General features: G+C 38.8%; 2 protein-coding genes across 2 annotated transcripts in view; both read left to right on the top strand.

The window, feature by feature from the left end:
• Nucleotides 1-7004: 7004 nt before the first annotated feature.
• On the top strand, nucleotides 7005-17318 carry LOC110965371 (protein SOGA3-like). The gene is made up of 9 exons (XM_051937061.1): nucleotides 7005-8184; nucleotides 8684-8908; nucleotides 9504-9662; nucleotides 11668-11736; nucleotides 12027-12167; nucleotides 12217-12291; nucleotides 13413-13916; nucleotides 15252-15914; nucleotides 17018-17318. Exons 1-9 carry the CDS (start codon nucleotides 7435-7437, stop codon nucleotides 17126-17128), a joined length of 2697 nt encoding a protein of 898 aa, XP_051793021.1. The 5' UTR covers nucleotides 7005-7434; the 3' UTR covers nucleotides 17129-17318.
• Nucleotides 17145-23799, top strand: part of LOC110965372 (serine/arginine repetitive matrix protein 1-like) — a 19361-nt gene continuing 12706 nt past the window's right edge. Inside the window, exon 1 of the mRNA XM_022214390.2 lies at nucleotides 17145-17347. The gene's annotated coding sequence lies outside the window, so the exon portion shown is untranslated. The remainder of the gene's footprint in view (nucleotides 17348-23799) is intronic.

Here is a 23799-nt window from a genome sequence, read left to right as displayed (position 1 = left end):
ATTCACAAACAAGAGTGCAATGAGGAGGCGTTTAGTGCTTTCGCAAACATTCAGTTCAAAGAATTACCCTGGCTTGCCTTTCTAAAAAGAAAATTTTCAGCAGCATCCATTGAAGCTGCAACTTTGGAATCTGAAAGTACTTCTGGAAACCTTTCAAGTGTTAAAGCTGCCCATTCATTTGGCTTCATGTTTACCTCTGGCCATCGCATTATTTTGCAAGGTGTATTCGCTTTGTCTTGATGCTTAGTTGAAAATGTTTTACTCTGAGAAATAATTTGGAGCCACTATACTAGAAACATAGCTCGGACTAGCCTAGCTTAGCTAGACTGTATTCCCGTTATAAGGGATATACGGGAATACGGTCTAGCCCTCCTCCATTGACACATTTTGACAGGTTTTCAAGCTCCGAGCAGATCAGACCGAATCAATCAGAGCACCAGAGGCGGGAGTTAATGATGCGACCGCAACAGAGCCAGGTTTCTCTCGTGCGCTTTCCTCTGTTTTGCACGGGCTGAATTTGTCCTTAAAACCTCAACAAGAAGCAGCTCTTAAAGCTTTTCTTTTTAAAAAGGATGTATTTTTAATTCCGGCAGGCTGTACGATAGAATGCGTAATGCTGCCCTCCACTGTTGAAAGGGAGAGCTTAGATTTTCCTCAGGATCCCTGTACGGCGAAGGAAGCTGTTAAAACTACAAAATATCATGGCGGAAAGGCAATTGTTAGGTCGATTAGTGATTGCATCACTCATGTGTTACGCTGATTGGCTCTCTCCAGTTCAAGCTGTGATTGGTAGTCCCGCCTCTGGGCTAGAATTGGTTCAATGGAGCAGTTCCAGACTGACTTTATGTGTATTTGTAATACACAATATAAAGGCTGTCTGGTCCCCAGGCAAAGCTAGCACTACTGTATCAAAGACAGAATATTTTCTGAAGTACCTTGTTCTTGTGTAGTGAAATTGTTTGACCAGTACATTCTATTTCAAAAGAATGGGCCACGTGCAAAACTTGGACTCAGCTGCATTACTTCCTTCACAGACAAACTTCAAATATATAAATCTGAAGAGGTAGCAAACACACTCCCCTGTTTCATTATCTGCAAAATTAATGCTAGCTCTGTGATAGTTACTTCAGCCATTGTTTTTACTGTTACTATGAACAGTAATGATGCTTTTACAACAGCTGCTGTCACTGCTACGGTCACTGATTTTGACCAAGACAAAAATATGAATCTGGAATTTATTTATTGTTGAATATTCAAGTACTGGTTACTGTTAATCGGCACCAGACCTGTTTGTGCTCCCCTTTCTGTGTGCCGGTCCCCATCTTAACCCCCGGTCTGTCACTGGGAGACATTGGATTGGACTACTGTAACAGCCTGCTTTCTGGGCTTCCCAAAGAGAGCATCTCAGGCTTACAGCTTTTGCAGAATTCCGCCGCTCATGTCCTGACAAAGACCAGGAAGCGGGCCCACATTACACCGATTTTAAGATCGCTGCATTAACAGACATTTTTCCACATAAAATAGATGAAACCAACATCCATGTTGCAGAGGGAATGACTAAATATTTGATAAAAGGAGAATTTGCACTAAAAACTCTCATCTAACAGATAAATCTGCATGAATTTACAGAACCAGCACTTCTTTTACTGTTAATTACATCTAATTTTTGAAATGTATTTACAGTACTATACTAGGATTTTCTCATTTTTTTCATCTATTAAACTGAATAGAAATATACATTTTTGATGCTAACATTTTTAGATTTTTGGACCTTTTTTTTTGCTCTTAATTGCTTATTTTTTTCTGTGATTTGACTAATATTATCTCTGACAAAACAACGTCAATGTGTAAATTAACAGTTTACACAAATAGGATATTTGTGAAGTTACGGCAATTGTGGAAATGATTTTATCTTTTTACATTAGACATGTTTGATTTGTTAATTTTATTAATATTTTAGTTTATTTAAACAGTATTAAATTAAACTGTCAAATGCAAACTAAAAAAATCGGTCAAAATACAGATTTTTTTTCAACAGTGTGCAGTCATAAGACAGATGAAACCCCCCTCCACTTTGCAGAGAAATAAATTTTAAAAAAAATCCAGATTTAAAGCAGAGCAGCAACAATCAGTTGATTAATTGATTAGCTGGCAACCAATAAACAAATCTTCAGCTGTTTTGGTAATCTATATATATATAGTAGTAGGAGCAGATTTGAAATTTCTCTAATTTCATTGGTGTCAGTGGGTTTCACTCATAATTAACTGATTGTCCATTTCACCTCTTTAAGCTAGGAACCTTTGTGGCGAGGTAGGGTTTCCAGCCGGAAGGGACAAATCAGTTGACCGCGGACTTCTGTGCACTGAACGCTGAAACTTGTGGATTTGAGTTGGTGCACTTTAGAGTTTTGTGGTAAACCAGTAAATACATGGTGTGAAAGCCAAGTTAAAACCAGCTGGACTTTGATTCATCGGTGCCGTTAGTAAGCGGCGCGTCAGTTCCGGTTTTATGATTCCCGGTTGGAGGCTCTCGGTGGCTTCAAGAATCGGCTTAGCCCCTTTAACACGAGTCAAAAACTGTTTGAAAAGTTCAACAACGGCTGCTGGGATTATTTTTGTCGCGTTTTGCTGGCGAGGACGGGAGGACGAGGCATTCATGGCGGCGGTGGAGGCTTCGAGGAGGAAACATGAGCGGATCATCACCCGTTAACAGGTGTTGTAGAATTTTCACACTCCCCGGAAAAATCTGACGCCCCTTCGCGTGAACGCGCGCGACTTACGTTTCACTCTGTGGCCACTTGACGGGTTTTCTGTTGTACGTTTACTGTTTATGCTGTTGTTTTCGGGTTAAATGTGATTAAGTACCGACCAGCAGACATATTTTCCTGTTAATTATGATTAGGTGACATGTTTCTCCTCCTGTTCTCATCCGTATATGCGCACCCTAAATGGCATGGGGGGGAGATCCTACGCTTGCTCTCAGCTTCACTCCTATGAGGACCATCAGGACAGGACAGGGTGTAATCGCCAAATATTGTTCATATTCCATCAATGTTCTACACGTGTCAATAAAATATTTGTTCACTGAGAAAACTTTATATCTCCTTACTTAAAATCGGGACTCTCCTAAGAATGCAAGATATGGCATCAAAATATGTCTGTTATTTATGTATAAAGTCTTTAATATAGTATAGTTCTTAAGTATAAAGTCATTTGTTATTGTTGTTATTTTATTGGGCCAGTTAACAATATCATAGAATTGAAATTCTTTATTTTTCCCACACCTGGGAAATTATTTGCTACAACAGCTAAAACACCAAATTACAAGTTAAAAAAAACCTAGTAAATTACAGTCTGTAAAAACAGAATAATAGAATAAGGGGCTAAATGATCACAGTATGGCAGATTAAGAACAGACAGACTATTTCAAAACTAAGACTTTAACAGAAATAAGCAGGTTCAGTTAACTGTGCAGATTGTATGAGATGAAATAAGATCTGGAGTCAGATTTGTTGGGTCACTTAACAAAATCTGACTCCCTCCTATTTTGGGAATGCAAGAAGTGACAACCTCCAAACTTTCTCAGCTACAACATCTGCACCTCTGCTGCTGTTGTAGCTGTGCAGATGTTGTAGCTGAGAAAGTTGTAGCTGAGAAACCCGTCAAGTGGCCACAGAGTGAAACGTAAGTCGCGCGCGTTCACGCGAAGGGGGAGTCAGATTTTTCCGGGGAGTGTGAAAATTGTACAACACCTGCGTTCAGACGCTGATGAATGATCAGTCTTCTGAAAAAGGTATGTGTAGCGCTACCACTGCTAATGATGGCCATCTAAAATAAAACACACTTTATGGCGTAATCCCAGTGCATTGGTTGCTGAAGTGGAAAAACATTTTGACTGTATTTAATGAGCTGTCGGACTTAATGGAGGATTGAGTGTTGGATGACACACCAGCCGGACATCATGGCCACGTTTAAGTTTTTTAATTCGAAATTATTAATTGGGAATTAACTCATTCGGAATTAAAGTTTTGTGCTTCGCGCTTACATGGAAATATTAATTCTGAATTAATTTTTACATGGACCGCACATTTATTCCCCTTCCTTAATTCCGCTTTAACGCTTGGACGTTGGAAAGGATTCTGATTGGACGGGGGGTGGGCGTGATGTAACCCTGTTTACCGGAAGAAAACAAACTTTTTTTTTTCACAAAGTCACAGGTAACATCCAAAGTATGCAGGTAATGAAACATAAGTGACAGAGTTAATAAAAATCACTTAAAATGAGAAAAAAGGAAAGAATGAAGAGAAAAAGAAAAAAACAGATTTAAGCATTTATAACAAATTCTTTCTTTTTTTTTTTTTACATATGTTAACAGTTTTTATTGCTTTGTGGTCATCAGATGGGGCCATTAACTTTAAATAGTATTCAAATTCTTTATGGAAGAAAAGATAATTTGACTTTTGATTACTAAATTTTGCTTTTATGGATGTGAATTTTACTAATATTAACATGAGATTGATAATAACGGCGTGTCTTTTTCACATCCATCATGTGTGTAAACTCCAAAGATGATGTTTGTAGAGCAAATCAAATTGTAGATTAGTTTTTCTATGTAGACACTTTGAAATTTCCTTCCACATTATTCTACTGTAGCTACAATACCACAAAAATGTGGTACTGTTTCCGGCTGTTCAGAACAAAAAGAGCATCTTCACATCTGTATCAGGTTTGGACTTAGTCATGTAATGTCTTAAGGGATAGATTTGAAGAAAACAAGCTCCATTTGCCGCAGCATTTCTTTCCCCAACAACATGGAGGAACAACTAATAAGCACGCTTTGCTTTTTATTGTCGTTTTGAAACAGCAACTCGACAACGGGCGCACTGCTTCTGTTGCAGAACGTGATCGTTGCTACGTCATCAGTACACGAAGAGCCAAGCATGCACAGAATGACCGGGAACCAACTAAAGCAGAATTAACTATACATAAATACAATGTACACAGGAATTAGTTTATTCGGAATTAATTGTTTACAAGGAGATTCTAAAGCGGAATTAACTTTAAGGTCCCATGTAAACGTGGCAACAGACGGGCGAGCGGGTGGTTAAACGGACTGCTACAGGACTTGCTGACCAGATAGACCGACTGCAAAGTGATAGAAAAACTGAACAAAGCAACCGCTTTAAGAAAAACAAAAGATTTAATGCAAAATGGTAAAACTGATGAGGTACAGAAATCTGTGAATGAGTTTTAAGAACTATGTGGTGAAATAAAGTGTTTGCACGATTCTTTAATGGGGTTGTTATCACCAGAACAAAAAGAAAGACATAGATGAAGGCTAAAATGATGTTTAACGATGAATTTATTTACAGTGTTGGAGAGTGAGTGAAATCTACAGAAAAAGGTGTGTCTGAAACGGGAAATATTCATACAACAGTTACACAAGTAACAGGTCAAGCACTACTTCCTCAGTAAAAATAAAAGCGGCAGACAGAGCTGCACTTTTAGCCTGAATGGAAGCTTTAAAGGAACGACACGAACAGGAGCAGCAGATAAAAAGGAACAACTGGATTTGATGATGGAGCTGGCTGCATCAGAGGCTAAGTTGTCAGTTTTGCAGGCTTCTGAGGGACAGGGCTAGCCTAGCCGCGCTAGACAACCCACAGCAACGAATCTAATTCTCTGCCAGGGTGGGTCTAGTTACCCTCCATAAGCCTCGAGGCTGGATGCTCCTAAAACTGGCCGGACCAATCACCACGAAGTGTAGAGTCAGAAGGCGGGCGTAACGAAGTGACGACAGAGGCGCGACGATTCTGACAGAAACAACGGAAACAACTAGCCTAGCCGCGCTAGACAACCCACGGCAACGAATCTAATTCTCTGCCAGGGTCGAAAGCAGTCGTTGAGCTCCATTAGCACCGACTCTGAATAATCTTTCTGTTAACATGTCTGTAATATACTTAAGCTTCACCCATTGACTGTATAAATAAGGCCTTAGTACACCAACAGCGCTTGTTTTCTCTGCCAGCATTTGAAGGTGATCCATTCCAGTTCAAAGCATTTCTTAAGGTGTTGAGGAAAAAGCAAGTAAAGCTGACTGCCTTTACTACCTGGAGCAGTTCACAAAACAGCAGCCAAAGAACAAGTGCAAAGCTGCCAGCACATGGACCCTAAACGTGGCTAAAGCTCTTCTCCAAAACATTTTGGTAACAACTAACAAATATTAAAAGACTTGAACAATAAAGTCAGAGGATGCCAAAGCATTACAAGCCTGTGCTTTGTTCCTACGTAGGTGCTGCAATGTGATGGAGGAGCTTCATCATATGCAGGAACTGGACATGCCAAGTAGTAGGAAAACAGTTGTTTCTAAGTGGCCATATAAACTTTGGGGAAAAATGGAGAGCTGTTGTTCATGACATTATGGAGGCTCACGATCAGAGAGCTCACTCTGTTGATGTGGTGGCAGGGCCGGCCGCTGGCATAAACACTCTATGCCGTTGTTTATAGCCACATCCACTAGAGGGGGCCACACCACAATAAGTGTGTGATTCACATTTTGTCCCTGTCTTTATTCCAATAAAACATACATCTGTTAATGCTGTTAATCATGTGCATGTGTGTTTTAACCCAATTACAAGCTGTGCACGTGATTTGGTAGTTGCCCTGTGCATGTTTTGGGGCCACAAAAAAAATCTTGCTTAGGGCCACCAAAGTCCTAGGGCCGGCCCTGTGTGGTGGTATTTCTGGAGAAGCAGGTGAGGATCCTGACTGATCCAACTTCAAAGATGTTCATGTAGATTATGACGATCCAGAGGTCAGAAAGGACGTCTCGTTTTTCTCATTTGGTGTCTTGTTTTTGTCATCCCCCCCCCCCCCCCCCCTTTTTTCTTCATGAATAGACGTTTTATTCTTGTTCGTTTTTTTTCCTGTGACTGAATTTACTGCAGGGATAATTCTGATGTAGATCTTTATTTTGAACTACTTTAAGTTGATCAGAGAATAAACCCTCCTCCAGACAGAAGCTCTCTGTGTCTCCGGGTTTTGACGTCATGCTGGAGCTCGGCGCCCTGCGGTGCCTGGTGCTGCCCGGAATCAGCGGCTCCTCCGCGGCTCTGCGGGAAGGAATCCCCGGGACACTCCTCTCCTCTCATCAAGACACGTCTTGATAGACGTTTGTTGGAACTTTTAGCACATTAACGGAGTAGCAGCTGTCGGTGTTTCAGCTGCAGAGAGTTTTTACTGCTTCTGGGTGAAGCTTAAAGTTAAGATGGAGAGAAGCGCAGAGAAAAGCGGCACCTAGTGGAGATTTAGCGGAAACGTCCTGCTGCAAAGTTCAGGTTTTAGAGATGTTTGAAGGCTGCAACATTTTAAAATCATTTAAAGCTTTGTGGTTAAATATATTTCAGTGTCCACTGCAGCAGATTGCGTGTATTTATGAGAGGTAGAAGTCGTGCTCAGTTGGTTCCAGCGGTGCGTAAAATGCGTCCTGCCGCTGGCGGCGCTGCTGATCCTCCATCCTCATCCTCGGCGGACAATAGCGCAGCAGGCAGGAGGCAGCAGCGGGCTCCCTCACCGGCTACAGCCCAGGAGAGAACCGCCAGACAGTCAGGCCGCTCCAGGTCTCCTCTGAACCGGGGAAGGAACAGAGACGCGGCGGGCAGGCAGAGCCGGAGGTCCGCGGACGGCAGGGAGAGGGAGCCCGAGAGCCGCCGCGCAGCCGCCGCTCCGCTGCCGGATGGTGCTGAGGCTGATACCGTCACAGCAAACAGGGCGGATGCTGCCGAAGAAGCGCCGACACATTCAGGCCGCCGCTCAGCCTTAAACTGCTTCAGAGGAGACTCCGACCGGCGTCGGCTCTCCGGCACAACTTCCGGGAAGGAAAAAGGCGCAGAGGGAGGCGGCCACCGGCGGAGAGGCGCAGAGTCTGCGGGCTGCGGCCTCGGTTCGGGTCTGTGGAGGGGAGGATGCTTGCAGGCTGAGCTGATCCACTTCCATCTGCAGAAGAGACTCAGGAGGAGCAGGATGCAAACCAGAGCCGAGGGGATGAGCTCCGTGGAGGCCGCGCAGGAGCAGCCGGAGCCGGGCGCGGAGGCGACAGAGGCGGGGTCGGTGACACAGCAGGACCAGGACCAGGCCCTGGAGGAGGAGATGGAGAGGCTGCTGGACGAGAACGAAGATCTCAAGGTCTGATATCCTGCTCGTATGATTCTCTGACATCCATTAGTAGTTATTTTAAAAAGCAGCAGATAAAAATACTCGCTGTCACCTGACTGGATTTGCAGAAAGTCTCCATCTGGGTTCATGTTATGAAACAGAAAAGCTTCATTTTTAACATTTAAAGCCTGAAATCATGTGTTTGCAGAGTCATCCCTGAACTGAGACATGAACATCTGTCTGCATGTGTCCATAAAACATTAAAATAAGACTAAAGCGGCTGCACATGAGTAATTGGTTATTGATTAGGCTGGTATTGATTCAGCAGATCAATCATATCTTGTGATTAGAGGAGACTCCCAGCAGAGTTGTCAGCTTAAATTTGCATTGCATGAAATACTAGTTATGCAAAATAACAAATAAATGTAGCTGGAACTCAGAAAGTGTTAAAAACTGTTGTTTAAATGTTGTTTTCCGGATTAAAAGCTGCTGCAGCATCTCTAATCTTTGCTCTGATTCGACCTGGCAGTGTGAGATCGAGGAGATGAGGACTGAGATGGACGAGATGCGAGACACGTTCTACGAGGAAGACACTTGTCAGCTGCAGGAAATGAGGCGTGAGTTAGAGAGAGCCAATAAAAACTGCCGGATCCTGCAGTATCGCCTGAGGAAGGCCGAGAGGAAGCGGCTGAGATACGCCCAGACCGGAGAGATCGATGAGGAGCTGCTCAGGAGTCTGGAGCAGGACCTGAAGGTAGAGGAGACGCAAAATCAGAAAAATGAGACACAGAACAATAAAAATGAGACACAAAATGAGAAAAATGAGACAAACGATAAAAATGAGATGCAAAATGAGACACAAAACAACAAAAATGAGAAGAAATGAGAAAAATGAGACACACAATGACAAAAACAAGACAGAAAATGATAAAATGAGACATGAAATTAGAAAAACATGAAATGACAAACAAGATGCAAAACAACAAGAGAAATGATAAAAAGGAGACTATGAGAAACAAGACACAAGATAAGAAAAGAGACAAAACGACAGAAACGGGACACAAAATGACAAAACTGAGACAAGACATCAAAAAACAGGACATGAAACGTCAGAAATGAGACACAAATCACAAAGAAAAGACGCATAGTGAGAAAAAACGAGACACAAAATGAGAAAAACAAAACCCCAAACAGCAAAAATGAGTCACAAAATGACAAAAGCGAGACACAACACCTTCAAAACCTTTTGAAAATGATGCTCAAACACAAAGCAACACCAAAGCTGCAATTTCAGCTCCTCAGCTGATATAAAAATGTTAATTTCTCTGTTTTTTGTTTTTTCCTCGCAGGTTGCCAAAGACGTGTCGGTGAGGCTGCACCACGAGCTGGAGAAGGTGGAGGAGAAGCGAACGAAGACTGAAGAGGAGAACGAGAAGCTGAGGCAGAAGCTCATCGAGGTGGAGGTGACCAAACAGGCTCTGCAGAACGAGCTGGACAAAACCAAAGAGGTGAGGCAGACGCTCGGCTTTTAGTCTTCAACGAGGCAAAAAGGTTGATTTTTAGGCATCATTGTGCAAATACTCCACCATTTCTGCTCCTCCTCTTGGCTCTGCTTTCTGGATTTTGATTTTAGCCAAACATGAGTCTTTTCCACCGCACCAGGTAAGACAGGAAAGCTGGAGGTATTCAGACTGGATGTGCTGCAGAATTTATCTCTTTTCTGGCTAAACTTGCAGCACAGAAAACACAAACAAAAAAAAAAGACAGAAAATGACAGAAATGAGACACAAAACGACAAAAATGAGATAGAAAATGACAAAAACGACACAAAATGAGAAACACAAGACACAAAGTGACAGAAGGAAGACACAAAACACAAAAGCAAAAACGAGACAGAAAATGACAGAAACAAGACACAAAACAACAAAAACAAGACCGAAATTAACAGAACGAGACACAAAATCACAAACGAGACACACAAAACAGCAAAAATGAGACAGAAAATGACAAAAACAACACACAAAATGAGAAACACAAGACACAAAGTGACAGAAGGAAGACACAAAACAACAAAAGCGAGACACAAAAACAAAAACAAGACACACAACAAAAACAAGACACAAAATGACGAAAACAAGACACAAAGTGTTTGTTTTTGTTTTTGCTAAACCTGCAGCACAGGTTCGTATTTTTGCATCTTCAAGTTTTTGGATGCAGCGCAACACTGAGAAACTTTACATTTTCCCATAGAGTTTGTATAATACGAGTAATTTAACATCCACAGACAACGAAAGCAACCAACTTCCAAATATATATTGACCGAGGCTTGGAAAGGAACTCTGTTTGCCACGAAGAGTCTATAATTAAAAAATAGACTTGTTTTTGAGCAAACGTCCAGTCCAACCTTTTGTAGAAATAACTTAATGATAAACTGGTCTATCTGTCTGCTGCTCTCACATCTAGTGCAGCTAGTTTCAGTGATTCTCGTGGAAATGTTTGGTTTTATTTCCCACATTTCTGCCTATTGCAGCTTTAAAATGGATGCATATCCAATTTCGTATTGTTTCATGTGAAAATGTGGAATGATATGACAATAAAGAACCTTTTGACCTTTTTTGACTATTGATATGTGTAAAATTATCCTCTGAGAGTCTCAAAGGACAGACGAAGCAGGATATCCGTCCAGACTCCTGCTGCAGTCAGTTTTATTGATTCTAGTAGAAGTGTAGGGATAAAACAAAGTTTTATTCATGCTTCTTATTCTTCGTTTGGTAGGCATGAACTTTCAATTTACCTGACAATCATACCTAAACACAACAGGAAGTAGGCCGTTTTGAATTATGTGTGATATTTTGGACCAATTTTTGCACATTTTCAAAAACTACAAACTCAGAGTAACCCGACAGAACTGAAATTTTGCCAGGATGTACAGCAGGCATGAGTGATCAAAAGTTATCAAAATGCTCCCCAACAGTGTGAAGGCGTGGCCATGACAGCCCCCGAAATTTCAGTGTTTCGTCATAAAACAGGAAGTGCTGTGTTACTAGCCTGCTCCAGTCCGCCTTAAACTTTACATGAGCGATCATACTCTGGCCCTGATGAATTCTACAGATCAAAATATAGTCGGAGAGAGAGCGCCACCTGGTGGATGGGTCACCATGAAACAGGAAGTTTTGTCTAAACAGTCTGTACATGCTCCAGTGTGCCTCAAACTTTACGTTTGTGATCACAGTCTGGCACTCATCACATCCATAGGTTCTAAATACGCTCTCAGTCGCAGCGCCACCTGGTGGACATGCTTGGATTCGAGGACCCGTTCAACGCTGCTTGCAGCTTTAATTGTGTGTTTGTAGCAGAAGCTTGTCTGGAGGCAGCGGGCGAAATATATTCACATTCTGCTGTTTATTTTTTACTTTTTTCGCCTTTTCCAGATATTTCTGGCTTTTACAGTAACCCCATGAATCGGTTGAAATGCACATAATCACGTATGTTTTTGAAATTTTCCTCTTCCAGTCTCAGAAGAGAAGAGGAAGTAAGGACGTCCCGAAGTCGGACAAGAAGGCAGCACAGACTCCTACTGAGGTGAGATTCTGCTAAAATAAAGACGATTAACATGTCGTGAACTCTTCTTTTCCTTTTGGTCATCTTGTGTATCTGTGAGAGCTTTTATCATGAATATGCACGAAGAAGACACGTTAAAGTGCTTAAACTTACATCCTTATGGAACGTTCGCTTTATTCAAATGAAGCTGCTGCAGAATCCTGCTCATCCAGAAGACTCTTAGAAAATCTTCTCCTGACTTTAATCTTTTCGTTCGACTCGAGGATTAAGTTTGAACCGCTCTGCTCGAATAAACTGTAAATCCGTCTCAGGAGGACAACGAGGACCTGAAGTGCCAGCTGGCCTTCATCAAGGAGGAAGCGGTGCTGATGAGGAAGAAGACGGCCAAGATCGACAAGGAGAAGGACCGGCTGGAGCAGGAGCTGCAGAAGTACCGCTCCTTCTACGGGAGAGCTGGGACAGCAGCCACCCTAAGGAGAGGCCGGGGGTCCACCACCACAGGGAGTCGGAGCTGAAGCTGAGGCCCCGCTGGTGAGGAGGAGGCCACATCCTGGGGAGGAAGATCGTGAGCTGGAGGTGAGACGGGACGGGCTGCTAGGCTGAAAAAAATAAATTAAAAAAACAGAAAAAATCCTGGAAAAAATGGTGAAAGTCTACCTGGAAGGGTTCCAGAAAATAATTATAAAATATATGTAATAAATTCAATTTGGAGTGGATTTAATTGGAATTAATTATTTTATTGTGACATAGTGTAAATAAATTCACCATCATTACAGGTTTGCCTTGGAAATTAATTAATAGTTATCAGTCTGTAAAATAACAGTCAATCCATAACTAAAAATAAATAAATAAAAAAATAATGGAAAATATCTAGAAAATGATTATTTTTCTTTGCTGATGTAAATAATTTTTTTTACACAATAATTACAATTGTGAAAGAATCAATCACATTTTTTGGCCTTTTTTAATGCAAAATATTATTTACATTAACTACAAATATTACATTAATATTATTTATAATTTAACAAAACAGGGAATTTTTTTAAAAATTAAAAATAATTTGCTATTTTTCAGTCCTTAGTATGCATATTTTTTTCTTGTAATTATTGTTAACTATCTGGAAAATAATTACATTATTTCCTGATTTAAATGCATTTAAAAAAATAAAAAAAAATACCTGGAAAATAATTCTGTTTTCTATTTTTCAAAACAGGGAAAATCTGTAGAATATTTTTCATTCCTTAATGTACATAATTTATCTTTCAAATAATAGAAAATATTTGACATAAACTTCTTCTTTTGCTTGTTTAAATGCAGTAGAAATTGTGTATTTTCACAATTAATTAACTATTTTTAAAAATACAGATATTTGATTTGAAACATATTCAGTTGTGGCCTGCTTCACCGTAATATTGTTATTATTATTATTATTGTTTCACGAGTAAATTAATACTATTTTCTGTTATTTTACAAGTTATCATTTAACAAAACGGGACATCTTTAAAAAACAGTTACAATAGAGGTAAAAGTAGTTTATATTTGTTTATTTTTGCAGTGCAGTTGGTCTTAATACTTAATTTAAACATCACTAAAATGTACAAAACACAGAAGCTGTAGTTTTTTGATGAAGGTAAAATGTGTGATGACTTTTAAATGAAGCGTTGCAGAAGTACTGGAGCACATTTAGTGAGTTTTAGTGGAAAATAAATGTAAAAATGACCATTTCCACTAAAATCATGCCTCACTTCTACTGTCTGATCTCGTGGATGGTTTTCCTCTCCTCTGTTGGTGGAGTTAACTCCTCACCTGTTTTTTTTCTCCATCAGGTGGAGAACAGAGGCCTCCGGGCCGAGCTGGACGACCTCCGCGGTGAAGGTGAAGGTTCTGGAGGCTCCGGCTGCGGGGCTCAGGGCGGCTCCGGCGCCGGCCGAGGCCTCGGAGACGACCTGACGGAGCTCCGGCAGCAGCTGCAGCTGGTGGAGGACGAGGCGGAGCTGCTGAGGAGGAACCTGGCCGACGCCGAGGACCAGAACAAGAGGGTCACCACCGAGCTCAACAAGCTGAGGTTCAAAGCAGGAACCCACGAAGGAGGAAGCCGACACGGAGCAGGAACGTCTGGAGGGACGGACGGAGCGAAGGCCGACGCTCTGCAGGAGGAGCTGAAGGCGGCCCGGCTGCAGATCAACGACCTCAGCGGGAAGGTGGGACCACAATTCATCGTTCTGTCGGTTCTTTAAGGTGTTTTACATGAGGAGGCCTTTCAGCAGGAGGTAGAGACGATGTGGAGAAGAGTTTTCTAAATGTTGTTTTTAAGCAGAAACGGCTTAATACCGCTGGCGTCTTTTTTTAGCACTCATTTCTGCAGGTTTTTAGGTAATTTTTGCCCTTTATTTTTCATTTTGGACCATTTGAAGTCACTTTGTACAACATTTAACAGGTTTTGAGTAATTTTGGACATTTTTTTGTGGTTTTTTTTTTGTCATATGAAACAAGTTTTTAATCATTCTGTGACGTCAATTTTATCAGAATTTTGCACTTTATTGGACAAACCCATTTTTTGCTTTTTTCCCCCACGTTTCTTTCTTTTTTTTCTTTTTAACATTTTTGGACAATTTTAAGTCTTTTTCAACAGGATTCATGTCATTTTTGCACAATATTTGACAGGTTTTTCACTGTCTCAGGGCGTTTTTTATCGTCTTTTTGTAATTTTAGACATTTTGACAGGCGTTTAGGAAATGTTTTTCAGATTTTTTTGACTCTTTTTGTTGCATTCTGGGCAAATTTCAAATCGTTTTGACCAAAGCAACAGCAGCTCTTCTTCAGTTCAAGAGATGTTGGAGAAGACTAACCTGAATATTGTTTTTTTAAGCGAAAACCTTAATTTTCCTTTTTAGCACTATTTTGCACAGATTTTTAGGTAATTTTTGATTTTTTTAAAGTCATTTTAACCATTTTAAGTCATTTTAGTCAAGCTTCAGTTTGCATGATATTTGACAGATTTTTCAGTAACTTTTTTGAAATTTTAGATATTTTGACAAACGTATTTTTGTCTGAATTTCTGACCATTTTTGACCATTTTAAGTAATTTTAGGCGAGCTCAGTCATTTTACACAATATTTGACAGGCTTAGAGTAGTTTTGGACATTTCTTGTCATTATTTTGTCTCATTGTTTCAGAATTTTGGACTATTTTGGACAAATTTAAGTAATTTTCACCAAAGTAAGGAACAATGAAGTTTTCCTTTTTCATCACTGTTTTGTACAGATTTTTCAGGTAATTTTTGACTTTTTAAAAAAAACAAAACATTTTGGACCATTTCAAATAATTTTCATCATTTTGCACAATGTTTGACAGGTTGAAGTCATTCTGGACATTTTTTTTGTCATTTCAGATCATTTTTTAGTCATTTTGAGACGAGCATTTACTAGATTTTTTTCTCACTTTTGGACTATTTTTGGTGCGTTTTGTACAGATTATTTCCTGGATGAATGGAGCCGTCGTTTAGGTTTTCCGTCTTTGTCCTCTTTCCTCTCCAGGTGATGCAGCTTCAGTACGAGAACCGGGTCCTGCTCTCCAACATGCAGCGCTACGATCTGGCCTCCCACCTCTCTTTACGTCCGAGTCCTCGGGACAGCGACGCCGAGAGCGACGCCGGCGGCGCCACCAGCGGCCGGCGTGAGAGCGACGAGGACTCCACCTCGTCCCGCCTGCTGCCGCCTCACCGTAAGCGCGAAGGTCCGGTGGGCGGAGAGAGCGACCCGGACGAGGTGAGGAACAACAACAACGGCGGCGGCGGCCGGTGTCTGACGCCCACCAGGGGGCTGTACTCGCCCAGCGGACCCGAGGGCGCCGCCTCCTCCGCCTTGGCTCGCTTCCTGCCGGGACGCTGCAGCCTGCGGGAGCGGCAGCAGATGATCGACATCCGGGTGGAGGCGGAGCGGCTGGTCCGGACCATCGACAGGCTCATCGCCGACACCGCCGCCATCATCTCCGAGGCCCGGGTCTTCGTGTCCAACGGAGACCTGATGTTCGGCCGCGGCGGCGAGGACGGCGGCGAGGACGAGGGCGGACGGATCAGAGAGCACGAGCTGCTGTACCGCATCAACGCCCAGATGAAGGCCTTCAGGAAGGAGCTGCAGAGCTTCATCGACCGGCTGGAGGTCCCCAAGACGGAGGAGCGCGACGAGGAGCCGCTGTCGGTGAGGACGTTTGTTTTTAAGGAAGAATATACTGAACACCGCTTCTGTTTCCATTTAGGACAGATTTTCGGTCAGTTTGGATTTTTTGTTTTTTTAACATTTTTGACCATTTTAAGTCACTTTAAACAAGCTTCAGGTCATTTTGCACAATATGACAGGTTTTGAGCAATTTCAGACATTTTTAGTATTTTTTTATCATATTAAACATTTTTTAATCATTCTCTGATGACCATTTAGGTATTTTCTGACATTTAAAAAAATCAACAAGCTTCAGGTCATTTTAGACCATATTTGACAGGTTTTGAGCAATTCTGGTGAAGAACTTCCTGAATGTTCCTTTTAAACAAGAAAAACTTCGTACCAGTTGTATTTTCCTTTTTCATCACTATTTATGACAGATTTTCAGTTAAATCTTTTTTACATTTTAACCATTTAAAGTAATTTTAGACAAGCCTCAGGTCATTTTGTACTAATATTTGACAGGTTCTCAGCAATTTTGGACATTTTTTGTAAATTTTTTTGTAATTTTGGACATTTTTTTAATCAGTTTTTAAGTGAAAAGAATTAACACCAATTGTGTTTTTCTTTTCATCGCTATTTTGAACATATATTTAGGTAATTTTGCCCTTTTTAAAACCATTTTGGTCCATTTTATGTAATTTTAGGCAAACTTCAGATGATTTTGTGCAATATTTGACAGATTTTGAAGAATTTTGGACGCTTTTTGTAATTTTTTTGTCATCTTAGACAAAAATGTTTAACTGGAACAGTTTTTCCTTTTTTATCACTATTTTCCACAGATATTTAGGTAATTTTTGACCTTTTTTCCACGTATTTTAAAACATTTTTTGACAATTTTAGGCAAACTTCAGGTGATTTTATACAATATTTGACAGGTTTTGAATAATTCAGGACATTTTTTTGTAATTTAAAAATATTTTTTGCACGTTTTGGACACATTTTGGACAAATTTCAATCAGTAAAGAGACGACGGTGTTCTTTTAAAAACCTCTGAGGCTTCATGTTGCTTCTAAACGTCTCGGACGGATAAATCTGATTCTGCTTCCTCTCCTCCTCTGACCTCACTTCCTGTTTGTGTCCAGATGTTCCAGCCCATCATCCTCCTCATCCTCATCCTCGTCCTCTTCTCCTCCCTGTCCTACGCCACCATCTTTAAACTCGTCTTCCTCTTCACGCTCTTCTTCGTTCTGTGATGCTCGTTTCCCTCGTTTGTTTTTTTTGTTGCTCTGTTGATTTCTTTGTTTTATTTTTTTGTTGTCGTCGTTTTTTTTTTCCCATCCCCATCATCATTTTGTTGCCAAGGTAACCAAGAGCTCAGACAGCAGCCCGGCGTTCGCACATCTGAGGACGTGTGGCGAGTTTCAGTGTCGTCATGACAACAACCTATCGACCAATGACGTCAACAGCTGGAGGTGAGTCACAGGTTTAAACGTCTGAAAGCATTTTTACGCATTTTAAATTTCAATCCAAAGTCCTGCAGCAACGTGAAGGAGAGAGAATCAGAAACGTTCTCGTCGTTTCATGTCTCGTTTGTGTTGCTTTCTGTGTTGTTTTTGTCATTTTGTGTCTCATTTTTGTGTCTCCTTTCTATTTTTCTGCGTCTTGTTTCTTTCATTTTGTGTCCTGTTTTTGTTGCTTTCTGTGTTGTTTTTGTCATTTTGTTTCTTGTTTTTGTCATTTTGTGTCTCATTTTTGTAGTTTTGTGTCTCCTTTTTATTTTTCTGGATCTTGTTTCTTTCATTTTGTGTCCTGTTTTTGTTGCTTTCTGTGTTGTTTTTGTCATTTTATTGCTCATTTTTGTAGTTTTGTGTCTCCTTTTTATTTTTCTGGATCTTGTTTCTTTCATTTTGTGTCCTGTTTTTGTTGCTTTCTGTGTTTTTGTCATTTTGTTTCTTGTTTTTGTCATTTTATTGCTCATTTTTGTAGTTTTGTGTCTCCTTTTTATTTTTCTGCGTCTTGTTTCTTTCATTTTGTGTCCTGTTTTTGTTGTTTTTCTCATTCCTTGCCTTGATTTTGTCGCATTGTATCTCATTTTAGCTGTTCTGTGTCTCATTTTGTCATTTTTGTCTTATTTGTATAATTTTCTGCCTTGTTTTTGTTTCTTTCTGTGTTGCTTTTATCATTTTGTCTCATTTTTGCTGTTTTGTTTCTTGTTTTTATTTCTTTATCTCCTTTCATTTTTTTTATTTTTATTGTGTTGTGTCTCATTTATGTCACTTTGTCTCATTCGTATAATTTTATATCTTATTTTTGCTGCTTTTTTTTGTTGTTTTTATCACTTTGTGTCTCATTTATGTAGTTTTGTGTCTCGTTTTTGTCGCTTTTTGCTTGTTTTTATTGCTTTCTGTGTTGCTTTTATCATTTTGTCTCATTTTTCTCATTTTGTGTCTCATTTTTGTAGTTTTGCGTCTCATTTTAGTCATTTTTTTGTCTTCTTTTTGTCATTTTGTTTCATTTGTGCTATTTTGTGCCTTGGTTTTGTTGCTTTTTATGTTGTTTTGTCTTTTGTTTTTCATTTTGTGTCTCATTTTTGTCATTTTATGTTTTGTTTTCTCTCTGTAAAAACGCTGCCTGTAGTTCGACCTAAAAACTGCCTGAATTTTTGTCACCTGACCGTTGATCACAGATGAGTCAGTCATAACTTTTCTGTTGTGTTCAGGACCTCAGAATTTTTTTGTTTTTATAGAATCTGACTAAAGTAAACAGGAAAATTTTGGCGAATTTTTAAGTCGGATTGATGAAGTTTACATTTGGTTGATTCTACACGACGCGTTCAAAGACTGTGGGATTATTTAAAACTGGCCTTCATGCTGAATATTAATGCAGAACGATGTGGGGTCAGGGTTTATCTATGTGTCTTATGGGGCAAATCATTACTGTCGTTATTCTGCATCCCTGAGCAACAACAGCTGTGTGGATTTGGGTTGATTCAAACACATATTGATCCGTTCTGTCAATTTTAATGAGAAAAAAAGACTTTTTAGATGCAGATTTGACACAGTTTTTAAGAAAACAAGCTTTATAAATACAACATGTGATGACAGAGAGTTAAACCGGGCCATGAAGCAGCAGCAGGTGAAGCTATTTTAATATTACATTACATATCTGTAATTCTTCCATATCAGAGCATTTCAGATCTAAAGAAAACTCACTTCTACCTTCATATGTGGAGTTATATGGCAGGCATTTTAATATTTATTAATGTGGCTATCTGGTGATGAAATTACAGATATCAGTAACTTCATTTGGTGTCTATGTAGTAGTTTTATGTCTCTCTGCAGTCATTTTGTCTCTTTTTATGTTTTGGTCTTACTGTAAAAGTTTTCTGTCTGTTTTTGGGCATTTTGTGTCTTTTTGTGCTTGTTTTGTGTCTCTTTTTGATTAATTTGTGTCTCTTTGTGGTTAATTTGTGTGTCTTTGTGGTTAATTTGTGTCTCTTTTGTGTTGTTTTTTTGCGTCTTTTCAGTTGTTTTGTGGCTGTTTTTGTCTGTGCTCATTTTGCATCCATGTGTGCTTGTTTTGTGTGTGTTTGTAGATGTTGTATGATCACTTTCTATCTGTTTGTGGGTTTGTGTTTCTTTGTGTTTGCTTTATGTCTATTTGTGGTTGTTTTGTGTCTCTTTTGGGCCGGATTGTGTTTGTCTTGTGTATCTTGGTGGCTGTTTTGTGTTTTTTTCTCTTATTGTGGTTGTTTTGTCTCTTTTAGGGCCTTTTTCTCTCTGTTGTTGTTGTTTTGTTTTTGGCATTTTCAATGTTTTATGTCTCCTTTTGTTGTGTTTTGTCTCTTTGCGGTTGTTTAGTGTCTCACTGTGGTTGTTTTGTGTCTCTTTGTAGATGTTTAAGTCTCTTGGCGATCATTTCCTGTCTCTGTGGTTGTTTTGTCTTTTTCATTTCATCTGTTTTGTGCCTCTTTGTGTTTTTTGTCTCTTTGTGGTTTGTTTGTGTTTATTTTCAGTTGTTTTGTGTCTTTTGTGGTCATTTTGTGTCTTTTTTCATCTGCTGTTTTGTGCCTCTGTTTGTTTTGTGTCTCTTTATGATCGTTTTTTGTCTCTAATAGTTTTGTGTCTCTTAGTGGCTGTTTTGTGTCTATTTTTTGTACTTTTTTTTTGTCTCTGCGTTGTTTTGTCTGTTTGTGCTCCTTTTACATCCATGTGTGGTTGTTTTGTGTGTGTTTCTTGATGTTTTATGTCTCTTGGTGATCCATTTCTGTCTCTTTGTGGTTGTTTTGTGTCTATTTTTGAAAGTTTTTTTGGTCTTATTTTGATAGTTTTGTCTTTTTGTGGTCATTTTGAATTTCTTATTGGGTCGTCTTATGTCACTTTGTGGTTGTTTTTTGTCTCTTTTTTTGCAGGTTTTTGTACTATTTTGATTGTTTTGTCTCTTTCTGGGCTTTTGTGTCTCTTTGTGGTCATTTTTTAAAATCTTTTTGTGTCTTTTTTTGACAGTTCAGTGTGTATTTGTGTTCATGTTTTGTCTCTTTGTAGTTCTCTATCTTTCAATGTCTGTTTTTTCATCTTATTTTGCTTGTTTTTTTGGCTGTTTATGGTCATGTTGTGTCTCTTTGTGGTTGTTTTTAGTCCGTCTGAGGCCGTTTTGTGTCTTTGTGGTTTACAGTTATGACAAATTAAAGTGTAGATTTATGAAATTACATTTACAACCAGTGAGGATTCAGATATCTGCAGATAAATGAGCAGATTTCTGTCATTAGAAACATGTTGAGTCCCTTAAACACTCCTTCTAATTAGGAGGAATTAATTTACAGCTAGTAAAACCTAAAGGACGAGCCGCAACCCTCGGCCACAGTGCTGCTTTAACCCGACACTAAAACACGTCGTCTCTTATGGAGCCTCTTTTTGTTGTTGGGGAACAACCTGTGCTGCCTGGAGGTGAAGTCAGGATAAAGTTCCTTCATGTTTTAGGGAAGACGACAGGTGGGGAGCGACGCCGCTGATCCCTTCAAACTGGGAGGAATTATGATCATCATGTCAGCAGCCAGAGGCCCCAGGATTCCCGATGGGAGCCCGATTAGTGGGAGGAATTAGCCAGAGCAGATGAACAGTAACAACTGTCTTCAGACGTCCCAAACGTACCCACGGCCGAGGGTCACTCCAGGACGCCCGACAATTCACGTGTTTTCCACAATTTGGAACGTAAAATGTTTGATTCCTGAGCCAACTGCACCATTTTTAACTAAAAGAGGTGCAATTTAAAGCCTGAAACCATCAAAAAAATCAACTAAAATTACATTTAAAGGCCAAAAAATGTTTGAAATGTCACAAAACATGCCCCGCCGTTTTCTTTTAGTCATCACTTAGTCTCATTTTTCTCCTTTTATGTCACAGTTTTGTAGCTTTTAGTTTTTGTCACTTATCGTTTTTGTAATTTTGTCACATTCTTGTAGTTTGTATCTTATTTGTCTTTTTTCTTGTTTTAGTTGCTTTCTGTATCGTTTTCATCATTTTGTCGCATTTTTCTCATTTTGTGTCACATTTTTGTAGTTTTGTCTCATTTTTGTAGTTTTGTGTCTTATTTGTCATTTTTTGTCGTTTTTTTTCTTGCTTTAGTTGCTTTTTGTATTGTTTTCATCATTTTTTCTCATTTTATGTCACATTTTTGTAGTTTTGTGTCTCGTTTTTATTCTTCTGCGTCTCATTTCTGTCATTTTTTCTTGTTTTAGTTGCTTTTTGTATTGTTTTCATCATTTTTTCTCATTTTATGTCACATTTTTGTAGTTTTGTGTCTCGTTTTTATTCTGCGTCTCATTTCTGTCATTTTTTCTTGTTTTAGTTGCTTTTTGTATTGTTTTCATCATTTTTTCTCATTTTATGTCACATTTTTGTAGTTTTGTGTCTCGTTTTTATTCTGCGTCTCATTTCTGTCATTTTTTCTTGTTTTAGTTGCTTTTTGTATTGTTTTCATCATTTTTTCTCATTTTATGTCACATTTTTGTAGTTTTGTGTCTCGTTTTTATTGTTCTGCGTCTCATTTCTGTCATTTTTTCTTGTTTTAGTTGCTTTTTGTATTGTTTTCATCATTTTTTCTCATTTTATGTCACATTTTTGTAGTTTTGTGTCTCGTTTTTATTCTGCGTCTCATTTCTGTCATTTTTTCTTGTTTTAGTTGCTTTTTGTATTGTTTTCATCATTTTTTCTCATTTTATGTCACATTTTTGTAGTTTTGTGTCTCGTTTTTATTGTTCTGCGTCTCATTTCTGTCATTTTTTCTTGTTTTAGTTGCTTTTTGTATTGTTTTCATCATTTTTTCTCATTTTATGTCACATTTTTGTAGTTTTGTGTCTCGTTTTTATTCTGCGTCTCATTTCTGTCATTTTTTCTTGTTTTAGTTGCTTTTTGTATTGTTTTCATCATTTTTTCTCATTTTATGTCACATTTTTGTAGTTTTGTGTCTCGTTTTTATTGTTCTGCGTCTCATTTCTGTCATTTTTTCTTGTTTTAGTTGCTTTTTGTATTGTTTTCATCATTTTTTCATTTTATGTCACATTTTTGTAGTTTTGTGTCTCGTTTTTATTCTGCGTCTCATTTCTGTCATTTTTTCTTGTTTTAGTTGCTTTTTGTATTGTTTTCATCATTTTTTCTCATTTTATGTCACATTTTTGTAGTTTTGTGTCTCGTTTTTTTCTGCGTCTCATTTCTGTCATTTTTTCTTGTTTTAGTTGCTTTTTGTATTGTTTTCATCATTTTTTCTCATTTTATGTCACATTTTTGTAGTTTTGTGTCTCGTTTTTATTGTTCTGTGTCTCGTTTCTGTCATTTTTTGACTCGTTTTTGCTGCTGTATGTGTCAGTTTGTGTATAATTCTTTTCATTTTTTTGTCTCATTTGGTTTGTTTTTGTTGTTTATGCAATTTTGTGCCTTATTTTTTGTTTTCTTTGTTGTTTTTCTTATTTGTTTGTTGCTTGCATCACTTTTCTTTAGTCTGTGGGAAACACTGCCTGCAGTTCAACCTAAAAACTGATCGCAACGTTTCCCCCCAAAAAAACGTACAATTTAACGCCTGAAACCGTGTAAAAATCAGCAAAAGTTACATTTATAGGCAAAAAATTTCATAGAATTTAACAAAACATGCCCTGTCGTTGTCTTTTGTGTCATAGGCTTCAATATTTTGCACAATTTGAAGCATAAAAGCTGAAGATTCTTGAGCTGATTGCACGATTATTCTGGCTGAAAAATGCAGAAAATGTGTGCAAACATTCCTGACATCCTCCTGCTAGGCTCTTTTCTGTGACGACCTTTAATAGAGATATTATTTTGCACAATTAATAGAGTAAAATGTGTGATTTCAGGACATTTTAAAGGCTAAAATCATGTAAAGTTCAAGAAAAATTACATTTAAAGGCTTAAAAATGATAAAAATGTCCACAGGCTCTTTTCATGACTAAAATCAATAAAGATGTATTATTTTGCCCAATTCGAAGCATAAAATATTAAATTTTGAGCTGATTTTTGCCATTTTCCAGAACATACTGTAAACTTTGAGTTTTGCATGATGTAAAGTTTTGCAAAAATGACTTTTAAAGGCTTAAAAATGCTTAAAATCTAAACATGCCCTGCCAGGCTCTTTTCTGTGACTAACTTCAGTCAAGATTTATTTTGCATGTAATTTTCCACAATTATAAGTATAAAATATGTGATTCATGAGCTGATTGCATCATTTTGCCAAACAAACAGATTAAAATCATGTCAAATTCAGCAAAAATTACACCTAAAATGCGTAAAATGTGTCCAAACGTTCTCAGCATCCATCTGCCAGGATCTTTTCCTTGATACCTTCAATGAAGATTTATTTTTCATATTAATTTCCACAGTTAGAAAGTATAAAATGTGTCGTTTATGAGCTGATTGCA

Source organism: Acanthochromis polyacanthus, chromosome 16, assembly GCF_021347895.1.
Source record: "Acanthochromis polyacanthus isolate Apoly-LR-REF ecotype Palm Island chromosome 16, KAUST_Apoly_ChrSc, whole genome shotgun sequence".
Classification (NCBI taxonomy): Eukaryota; Metazoa; Chordata; class Actinopteri; family Pomacentridae; genus Acanthochromis; species Acanthochromis polyacanthus.
This window is presented reverse-complemented; position numbering and strand designations above follow the sequence as displayed.